The following is an 11,718-nucleotide window of genomic DNA, read 5'->3' on the forward strand; positions in this document are numbered from 1 at the left end:
ATGTGATACTGTGTCAAACAGACCTCAAACCTGGTATCTGAAAGAGGAAGGAGATACAAACATCTGTCATGATGATGCTGATGCACTTTTGGAGATGGTCTGGTGTGTAATTAGAAAGTATGAGCAATTATGAATTTGCATTCTGTGAAGTTGCACAAAGAACTGAGTAATATCTAGTATATGATATTGTCTCTCAAATCCTACTTGAGTTTAAACCCACTCCACAGGTGTTTCCAGAGGAGAGTGCTGACTGGTCAGGAGAGAGAAAGTTAAAATGTAACCGTTAACACTGATAATGTTTGGTGAAGCTTTACAATGAGGAATGAATTCAATTTAAAAAGAAAATCAAGGTAGAAAAGGGTATAACAATGGTTCACTTTAATAGTCGAAGTTTACAGTAGCTTGCAAAAGTATTCGGCCCCCTTGAAATTTTCCACATTTTGTCACATTACAGCCACAAACATGAATCAATTTTATTGGAATTCCACATGAAAGACCAACACAAAGTGGTGTACACGTGAGAAGTGGAACCAAAATCATACATGATTCCAAACATTTTTTACAAATAAATAACTGAAAAGTTGGGTGTGCGTAATTATTCAACCCCCTGAGTCAATACTTTGTAGAACCACCTTTTGCTGCAGTTACAGCTGCCAGTCTTTTAGGGTATGTCTCTACGAGCTTTGCACATCTAGAGACTGAAATCCTTGCCCATTCTTCTTTGCAAAACAGCTCCAGCTCAGTCAGATTAGATGGACAGCATTTGTGAACACTAGTTTTCAGATCTTGCCACAGATATAATGTATAAAGTAAGAAATAAATTGCTTCCAAAAGAAATGTATGTAAGACATGTAAATTGTTCATAAAAAGAAAAGGTGGGTATAACTTAAGAGGGAAATGGAATTTAAAAATACAAAGTGCTAGAACAACTTTAAAAACTATGTCTATCTCAATTGCAGGAGTTAAATTATGGAACAGTCTAACAGAAGAAATAAAAGAAAGTAAAAATGTAACATGGTCTAATGTGCCTGTGTTAATTCAGCTCCATATTATTGTGTGAAGTTGCACTGGGTTGGGAGTGGTTTTGTGTGTGTGTCACATTTTTGGTGAGCCAATGGCTGGAATGGGGTTCAAGGTTCAAGGTTCAAGGTTCTTTATTTGTCACATGCATAGTTATACAAGTATAACACACAGTGAAATGTAGCCTGACACGCTCCTCGACATGTGCAAAAATTGGGGGGGGGGGGGGGGGGGGGGTAAGAGGAAGAACATTATATATATATATATATACAGACATATGGACTAATTAGAGGCAGGTGTACTTGATTGCACTGATACACTGGTCTACTTATAGCCCACACTACAAACACTGCTGTGTTGTTTTGTCTCTCTGTGCAGGCCAGGGTCTATTATATGCCACAGCCTAAAGGCAGCAGAGTTGCAGAGGCTAGAGTGACCACTGGCTATATGCTTGCAGGTTGGTGGGTCTCCAAGGACAACTTCTAACCCTTTTAAAGGCAACACGTGGAGTGCAACTGGCCGTGTGGCATAGCTGGCTCTGGCCTTGGGACTGTGTGTTTTTATACGATTCATAAATGGGACACTGGACTGTTTTATCTTTTATCTTTTGATATTTTTTGTCAAATTATCTTTTAGAATTTTATTGACTGTCATCTTTTTGCCCACGACTGAGACGGTTGGTCAGACCTAGAGTCTTTCTTTGGGTGTGTTACAAAAACATAAACCAGTTAAAATTAAAATATAAAAACCTAATTTTAAATAAGTATAAGAATGAAGAAAACAGGGTTAACCCAGGATGGTAATGTTGCTGGTAACGGTGTTGTAGTTCTTTTTTTGTTTTGTTTGTTTGTTTTTCCATAACTTGTGAATCTGCAAATTTGGGTAGGGACAGATAAGTATATACTTCTGCCTACTCCTTTTCAAACAAATAATGGAATGATATCTTGTAATGATTGTGAAGACACGTTTGAAATGTTTGAAGTAAAAATGAACTGAACTGAAATATGTGCTATTTAACTAAAAATGCAGCCAAGGTGGGTTTTTTTTTTTTTTAAATAAACATTTCAAAATATTTACAGAACAATCAGGTGTTCTCCATCAAATTTGATGCCACACAAATTATTTATGCCACTATGCGATAAAGGAGAACAACAGCCTGATACCTGCAGGCCTGACAACAGGAGATTTAGCACTCCTGTAACACCTGTAACATTCAGTAGTCACCTCATTGTTCTGACACACACAACAAAACTATTGACTACACTACACACTAACTACACAAGATTTTCGCTAAACGTCAAAAATCTCTCACATCACTCCTAAAACTTCCCCCCCTTCCTAAACAACTAAATGCCATGTTCCCGCTGTTTTTCTACTCCCTGTCTTTCTTGCTCCCTTTCCTTTCCCCTAGTCATGTCTGTCACGTATGTAACAACTGAAAATAAAATAAAATACACAATAATAAAAAAAGAAAAAAATGTTGACTCTCAGCATTACTGTTCACGAGAAAATACAGTAATGTGATAAAAACAAGCACCTAAACTCCAACAGTAACTGAACAGCGTTCCTAGAATATGACTGAAATTTCAACAACAGCTTCTAAATGAACCTTGGATTCTTATTCTATTTGTGGAAGATCAGTAGCAAAAGTGACCACGTGGTGGAGTAGTTTGATTTAGTAGTAGCTTTTGTTTTGTTGTTATTTTTGTAACTCTAAGATTAAAGAGATTTTGTGTTCCTCTGTAGGTTTCATATACGTTTTTCTTATTAGGTAATAGATTATTTGCAACTTTTTTCAATAGAAATTAGGAAAACAATAGAAAAGAAATAACAGAAAAATAAATACTAACTCTATTATCTAGTTTTATTGAGTGATTGTAATAATCCTGCTTTTACAGCTGACTTCAGGCTGACTTTCAGTATTTCCCACAGACAGCATAAAGATATATCATCTATATGTTGTATAGTCTCTAGTATTTCCACACGCAGTCCCGCCTTCGTGGGATTCCATCTGTGACGTCCCACTTGGTAAACGTTTTTCCCCCTCTTCAGCTACGTGGTGTTGCAACTATTTACACAAGCGACGCTGAAGCCACTCTGCTGGGTGATGTTGGATATTGTCGCAGCTGAATTGTGCGTTTTGGCACAATCCCGTCATATTTAAAACGCTTGCGGACCTGTGCTGTGGGACGAAAAGAAGCAGTTTAAGTTCTCGGGACCGGTCATGGCAAAGAAATCAGAAAAACCCGATTGGGTGGTTTTGTTTTCTACGACTATAGCAATACTTGTGTGGATTCCCGTCAGCGGTAAGTTGTTAATTTTCTTTCAAAGACTGTGTTTTGCTGCACTGACATCATTCTCATAAAGTTCAGAGCTCGGTCCGGGTCTCCTGTCCACTACTTTGCAGAGAGTATGACGGACCGCAGCTGGGACAAATTTAAATATCTGGTTAAATAGTTTTGTATCAGTCGCTGGAAAACCTAGAAGGTTTCTTTGGATTTCTTTTTGTAGCGTTTTGCTTTTTAATTAAGTCACAAAATGTGGCATAAACGGAACGGTGGGAGTGAGAGCGCGTCAGGATAGCTATAAATTAAAAATCCCGTGAGTTATAATTCATAGAAAAGTTTCAAAAATGCTGACTGCATAAACTGTATTTCCATTTTACCATTTATTCATTCTAACATAAGCTAACATGCCTTTTGTAAACAGCACAACCTTCCAGGACCTCGGAGCCTCTTGTGATACCTCGAGTTGTTTCTCGGATGTATCTGAGTCCAGATGAGCTCAGGAAACTCCGCTTTAAGCCCACAGTAGGCACCATTCAGCTGTCAGAGGGCCATGAAGCCAAACTGAACTGTTCCATTGAAATTCCTGATACCAGACTGGAGCCCGCCATCCTGTGGGTGAAGGATAGTAAGGAGCTGTTGCCAAACATCCATGTGGTGATGTATGAGCTCCACTCCATCACAGATGGGGTATCAACTCTCCTCTCCACTGTCATGTATGTATCACATGAAGGTGAAATGTGTGTGATATGACAGGTTAGGTACATAAACTGAAGTGTCCGTATGCATTACATATTACAGCATTAAACATGTGCAGAGAGTGGATGCTGGAGATTATAGATGCCGACTGAGTATCAGCAACATGTTGGTAGAGTCTGATCCGATCAGCATTCGGGTAGAAGGTGAGTTTTAGTATCCAGAGTATTCAAAACTTCTTTGTCTACACGTTTCTCAGTTCTTTCACACTTCTTTAATCTGACTTATGTCAGCCAACATTTGTCAAGCAACCAGAGGACATGTCTGCATGACTTTCCGCAAGAGTCTGTTTCTTAGACCATGCACAAGCGAGGAGCACTGCTTTCCACCAATGTTCATGACGACCTTCTGAATGACTTCAAAGGTGTACTTAAGTTCCTTTGGATAGTCTATGTTGAGGGCAAAAAGAAGACCCATCAGCATGGAAATGGCACTCAGGACATCCCTCAGATTAGACAGGATTACTGCCGCATAAAGGACAACCAACACATCGATGATGCCTTTTTTTTTTCACCATCACAATGCCAACTTTCAACTCTTAGTAAACATGTCTTCAATATCTGTGGGTTATAAAAGGGTTCAAAGACAAAAAGAACAAAAAAATATTTACCATACTTGACTTAGAAAAATACACAATGTCCCTTGTGCTTTAGAATTCATGTCTTTCCAAAGAAGAGCCATACTGATGCCTTGGATGATGGTGATTGACTTTGGGTAACAGTTTTTTTCAGAATGAGATATGCACCCCCATGTTACAAATCCATTTCTTGCTTTAAACAAAGACCATGTTCATAATTAACAGAGCATGTCTTCATTTGCAGAATGCGAACAAAAATTTAAATTTAAATTTACCTGTGCTAAATATTGGCTGTGCTCTGAGTCAAATGTAACTGAGAATACATGAAATGTGCAAACTGAAGCTAAACTGCAGGATCAGAATGTGGCTCCACAGACAATGCTTCTTTAATCAGTAACAGATTTTTTCCCCCTTTATATTAACAGCATGAAAAAAGAGCAGGTTGGCTGGACAGGTTGCATAACTGGCACTGAATATCAACATCCACCTTTACCCAGCTGTCCAATGACTCTGGGCCAGTGACCTTTAACTGCTTACCCAGTCTACACAATCTCTTTTCCAGGGTCCAGGACATTTCACCAAAGTATTGCCCCCGACAGCTGTAGTAGCCACTGCAACCCCTTAAATAACCTAATATCTCAGCCATTACAATATACAATGTGAGAAATCAAACGCAAAGCTGTAGTGAACAGTACAGCAGCGAAATATCAAAGACCCTGGTGAAGACATGAGTAAACACAAGAAACTAACATTAATGCTAGTTTGCCAGTTAGTATCTCTGAAACCCAGACCAAATCCAGTATCACAGATCTCATAATAATACATTTGGTATGTCTGTGAAGGTTCTCAGTCATCCAGGTCATCGTAGTCAAAGGAGCTTGCAAAGAAAAGCGTCTGGACTTCTTTAAGTTGCTTGAAGACGTTTCACCTCTCATCCGAGAAGCTTCTTCAGTTCTAAGGTCAAATGGTGGAGAGTCCCAGATATAAACCTAGTGGGAGTGACCCCCCACAGAGGGACAAAAGGACCCCCTGATGATCCTCTAATCGTCTGAGCCAAGGTGGGAAACTGGGCATGGGTCCCAATCAGCCAGAGTTTCGGGTGTGTTCATTGTGAAACCTGGCCCCACCTTATCATGCGAATTCCTGAGGTCAGATTGCCCAGGATGTGAGTGGGCATTAAGGCGTCTGGGAAGGGATCTCAAAACTGGATTATAGATGGCAGAGAGTTGGTGTCGTAAACCCCCGCCTCTGTTCAAAGATGGTCGCTCACAGTGGACATAGATGGCTTCTTTCACTCCTCTTTCAAACCATCTGTCCTCTCTGTCCAAAATGTGAACATTGGCATCCTCGAAAGAGTGTCCTTTATCCTTAAGATGCAGATGGACTGCTGAGTCTTGTCCTGTGGAGATGGCTCTTCTGTACAGGACAAGACTCAGCAGTCCATCCAGTTTTGAGATCCCTTCCCAGACGCCTTAACGCCCACTCACATCCTGGGCCATCTGACCTCAGGAATTCGCATGATAAGGTGGGGCCAGGTTTCACAATGAACACACCCGAAACTCTGGCTGATTGGGACCCACGCCCAGTTTCCCACCTTGGCTCAGGTGATTAGAGGATCATCAGGGGGTCCTTTTGTCCCTCTGTGGGGGGTCACTCCCACTAGGTTTATATCTGGGACTCTCCACCATTTGACCTTAGAACTGAAGAAGCTTCTCGGATGAGAGGTGAAACGTCTTCAAGCAACTTAAAGAAGTCCAGACGCTTTTCTTTGCAAGCTCCTTTGAATACATTTGGTAAGGAAAGAGTATAGATGTTATCTTGTGGCATCCACAGGGAGTAGGGTGTTAACCCTTTGAGTTAAAGCCTAAAGTCTGCACTTCAATCACATCTTGATTGTTTGATTTAAAATCCACTCTGGTGGTGTAATTATTGAATTAACTAAAAGAAACGATGCTAACCTTCACAGTCTTGAAAGTGTGTGAGGGATCTTCCTTAAGAAAATGAGGTCCTCAGTCCTCTTCCTTTGTGTAGAGCTCTGGTCAAAGAAGTCAAAAAGAAAACAATAAAACTTTTTAAACAGTATTTATGAAGCATGTAGACAGCTACAAATTCACAGCTTTTTGCTAAATAATTCCATCAATATATGATTATCATTGGAGATAACTGGGTCAATTACTCCTGTCTTGTTTGTTTTAATATTTTTGATATCTTTTAATTTGAGTCAGGCTGATCAGCACATTCAAGCAGAATATGATACCCAACCTATCACCAATATACACCGATTCTGTAAAAGTTAACACACTAAGTGTCCAGTTGTGAAATATGATGACAGACTTTACTTATCAACTTTCTTTGAAAGAGTTCATCAGTTGAACTGGATAACCTAAAACTTAAACAAAGGAGAACATTTAGCAGTTGAACACTTACATCATCATCGAAGCATTTTATGAGCCTATAGCCCTGCTATGCCGCTCTTGGTTTTGTACAGTTCCATGAACCTCTCCATATTGGTCAAGCACAGCAAAGCGGGACCCTTTCAGGTCAACAGATGTGAGATGGGCAAATTCTGCGTCAGCCTGAGCAATGGAAGAAGAGGGGTGGGGAGTACAGGCAGAATTTTTAAAAAATGCTTTGAGACCTAAATTTAAGCAAACTGTCATCTGAGGCCCATTAGAGAAAACACACACACACACATAAGCAAACAAACAAAAAGATGCACGTTATCTGCTGTTAAGTGAACAAGGATGTTCAGAGAACAACAAGCTCTGTCTTGAAATCTTTTAAAGTAGAATGAGTGTGAAAACGACTCTTATGTGACAAACCTTCAGTTATGGATTTTATTACAACCACAAGACCCTAAAAAGTCTGCTCCATTGCTTTTGTTAATGAATCATTTGTTGGTAGCGTGTCTGAATATTTAGTTTATGCCACCTGCATGTGATCATCGATAGCGCAATATTACTTCTTAAGAAGTTACCCTGACACTACAATCTTTATATCATTTGTTCTACAGAGCTATTAAATTACAATATAATCTGTGGTGTTTCCCGTATGAAAAAGTACACAAAAGGTAACTTACCATTTGACTCCATTGACAAAAATAAATGCCCAGCATCAAGTTTGGCTTCACAGACCTAAAATAAAATAAAGATATATGTTATAATTATATTGTTGTATATAAACAATGTTATTATTGTTACAACACAGGGAATGCAGTTAAATTAAAAGCTAAATTATGTACACACACACACACACACACACACACACACACACACACACACACACACACACACACACACACACACACACACACACACACACACACACAATCAGAAACAACCCAAGGGACTTCTGCAGTATACCATGCCAAAAATCAGTGTCTCTGATACCAATTATTAGTTATTATTCATTATTAATTATTAGTATGGAAACTCACACAATTTGGTCATACTGATCACAAGAGTTCAAAAATATGGAGCTGTTGTTAATCATAAAGTATTTCAGGGAAAGTAATAATTGTACAATATCATTACTGCAAGAAATAATCACACTGGAGGACAATCTGATAAAAACTAATATAATGCTGGTTTGTAGACCATATTTTGTCTCAATCCTCAGTGCACTCTTGCAGCTTAGCATGCAGCAGTACATAACAACTTAAGTGATTACATAGGGGTAAACAGATGACAACAAGCATAGCAGTCCTGCCAAAAGTTATTTTTGAACCCAGTCAGTTATTGGAAATATTGCCAAAATGAACTTCCACCAAAATACAACAGCCTGTGAACTTGAAAGAAATTTACAAGTACAGAGACAATATGAAATGAGCTTTATTAATTAGCTGAATTAGCTTGCTAATATCGCAACAGTGGTTGAATGTGAAACCTTAAAGCTAGAGGCACAATACTTTTGATTTTGTCCGTGCTACATTAAACCCATAAAAAAGGCCATATTATTGTGGACTTCAGGAAGCACACAGCTCCACTCCCCCCCATCATCCCGACTGACACCCCCATCACCTCTGTGGACTCATTCCGCTTCCTGGGTACCACCATCACCCAGGACCTGAAGTGGGAGCCCACCATCACCTCCGTCATTAAGAAAGCCCAGCAGAGGATGTACTTCCTGAGGCAGCTGAAGAAATTCAACCTGCCAACACGGACGATGATGCAATTCTACACTGCAATCATCGAGTCCATCCTCACCTCCTCCATCACCGTGTGGTACGCTGGAGACACTATCAGGGACAAACAGAGACTGCAGCGTGTTGTGCGCTCTGCTGAGAAGGTGATTGGCTGCAGACTCCCATCTCTGCAGGACCTGTACACCTCCAGGACACCGGGGCATGCAGCTCGGATCTCAGCTGACCCTTCTCACCCTGGACACAGTCTGTTTGACCTGCTCCCCTCAGGCAGGAGGCTCCGGTCCATTCGCACCAGAACCTCTCGCCATAAGAACAGTTTCTTCCCCTCTGCTGTTGGACACATGAACAATAACCGTATGACTGTTCCCACCACTAACACATGACCCTACGCTGTGTTCACTGCATCATTCCATGTTTGGCACTGATCACCACCTGCACTCATGTATATATCTATCTACGTAGCACTTTTAATTCTTATTCTTATTTTTATTTTCATGTCTATTTAAGCGTAATTTATGACAGTATGTTTGCACTGAAGCACCGCAGCAATTTCCTAATGTTGTAAACCTGCTCAACATTTGGCAATAAAACCCTTTCTGATTCTGATTCTGATTCTGATTCTGATATGTCAGTTTATTGGGTTAAGTTTTGTCATGACACACAAGCTGGACCTTGTCGGCTAAAGTTACATTAGCTAAAACAAACATTTTGGTAAAATAGAAAAAGACACCTCATGCCATAAATTCAAAACATGTTCCAACTTTTGTAGCTCTCTTTCCTTATAGTTAAGACCAATGTTACTCACCTTGAAAGCAGATTCCAATGAAGACAGTTAGAAAACGTCCAAGTAAAGTGACCATGTTGTTAACCGCTAATTCCCAAGAGGGTTATTGACCCCCTGTTGATCCTCTACCCAATCACACAAGCCAAGGTGTGGGTCACAATCAGCCAAGGTTTCGAGTTAACCCATTGTAAAACCTAACCCCACCTTATCATGTGATTTACTGAGATCAAATGGCCCAGGATGTGAGAGAAACCTAAAGAAGTCCAGACGCTTTTCTTTCCAAGCTCCATAGACTACGATGACTTGGATGACTGAGAACCGTCACAGACATTTTGGACCAGCAGCTGTTTCTCTCCTTCTTCATACTTTTACTTTATGTCTTTCTGGTATAAGTTAACCTTGGTTTCATCTGTACAAAACTTTTTGTAGAGCTGGTCAGATTCTTTTAGATGTTTTCTAGCAAAGTGTCATTTGGCCTTCTTGTTTTTCAGTGTGACCAGTAGTTCGTTGTCTATTATAAACCATCTGTATTTTAATTTTTGAAGACGTCTGTTGACCGTAGATCGTGATATTGTTACGTCTACCTCCTTGATAGTGTTCTTGACTTGATTAGATGTAGTTTTGAAGCTGTTTTTCTTCACCATGGAAATAATTCTGTGATCACGCACTTTAGTCCTCTGTGGTCTTTCAGGGCTTTCATTGTTCCTGAACTGGTCAGTTTATTGCTTCTTTTTAAGAATTGTGCTGTCTCTCTAATAGCTTCATTTTGTTTCATCAGCCTAATGATGGCCCCCCTCACCGGTATGGACATCTCTTTGGTCTTGTATTTAAAATTACAAGAAAAGCTATAAAATACAACCACAACACTTCAAATCAACTCCAGATATTATGTTTGCTTCATTTGTCATGAAATGAAAGGCCTACCCTGACCATGAAAGTTCTTATCATTCAACTGATAGTAAACTTTTAGTCCCTGAAAATGGGAGACTGTGTATAAAACACCCAGTACGAAATGTTCCCTAAAGTTGTCATGTTCATATCACTTTATGTGTTAGATCAGGACAGAACTGAAAGACATTAGTTTAAGTTTTAAAACAGAATTAACCAGAGAATTCAGGTAATTTGTCTTGACTAACTGATTATTTCGCTCTACATTAATGTTAACATCAATGTAGGCTTATTTTTTTTTCTCATGACTGCCTGCAGGTTTCCCCAACCTTATAAACAGTGCATCTATATAATGACTGAAAATGGTACCACTGACTAACAATGGGTCGTGAGGTCATTGTTAGGCAATGGTACTAGTTTCGGTCTGAAGAAGTCACTGGGATGGGTGAAGAAACGTTTTCTCACAGTGAAAACGAAACATCCAGATGTTGTTGGAATGTTTTAAATTAATAATCAGTTGTTTGAGAAAACCCCTTCCCACCAAACTTCAAATCTTACTTTACTTACTGTCAGACCTACTCTACATTATTTTAAAGCTTAGCAGTGTTCCATGAAATATTTTCTTGTAAAATCAATAGGTCTGCCAACATTTGTCAAGCAACCAGAGGACAAGAACATAACAATATAGTTTTACAAGTCTGGGGATTAGGCTAGTTTAGCATTAAGACTGTAAATTTTCCCAAAACACCACATTTTGCAGATTCTTATGACCATTGAAAGTGATCAGAAAAATAAGGGCAGCAAACATTTGCTTGACAGTATTTCAATTTTGAACCTTAACCAACAGGCCACGAGACACGCTGCATTTTGGTTTCTCTATCAACAAAGAAACAGTTTAGAGTTAGGTTCTTAATTTGTTGAACAAATTTTTAGTTTTTTTCTCTGTACACCACTACACTGTCATTATGTCATTATCAAACAATCCAGATGAGATTGAAGCGCAGACATCCAGTTTTAATTCTACTGCTTTTACCAAAAAAATTGCATTAACTAAGAATTCAAACCAGTTTCATACCCAGTCCATTTACAGAGGCTCAAGGCTTGTGGATGTCTTTTATTATTCAAATTTGTATTTAATAAAAGCAATCATGCTCTATAGTGTTGAGGTCAGGTGACTGACCTGCACATTGAAGAATATCCCATTTCTTTTGCTTGAGAAACTCTTGGATTGCTTTTAGTGTGCTTTGGACCTTCATTCCATTTG

At 39.3% G+C, this 11,718-nt stretch overlaps 1 protein-coding gene across 5 annotated transcripts in view; it reads left to right on the forward strand.

Moving 5' to 3' along the window:
- Positions 1 to 2,984: 2,984 nt before the first annotated feature.
- Positions 2,985 to 11,718, forward strand: part of mertka (c-mer proto-oncogene tyrosine kinase a) — a 37,294-nt gene continuing 28,560 nt past the window's right edge. For 2 of the 5 annotated variants that reach the window (XM_040001282.1, XM_040001279.1), the window contains exons 1-3: positions 2,985 to 3,326; positions 3,730 to 4,021; positions 4,107 to 4,207. In XM_040001282.1, the coding sequence (XP_039857216.1) occupies positions 3,245 to 3,326; positions 3,730 to 4,021; positions 4,107 to 4,207 (475 nt within the window). In that variant the 5' untranslated portion in view covers positions 2,985 to 3,244. The remainder of the gene's footprint in view (positions 3,327 to 3,729; positions 4,022 to 4,106; positions 4,208 to 11,718) is intronic. The other 3 variants (XM_040001278.1, XM_040001281.1, XM_040001277.1) reach the window with 2 other exon arrangements.

The sequence above is a fragment of the Simochromis diagramma genome, unplaced genomic scaffold (genome assembly GCF_900408965.1).
Source record: "Simochromis diagramma unplaced genomic scaffold, fSimDia1.1 OVJJ01000421.1, whole genome shotgun sequence".
In the NCBI taxonomy this organism is placed as follows: Eukaryota; Metazoa; Chordata; class Actinopteri; order Cichliformes; family Cichlidae; genus Simochromis; species Simochromis diagramma.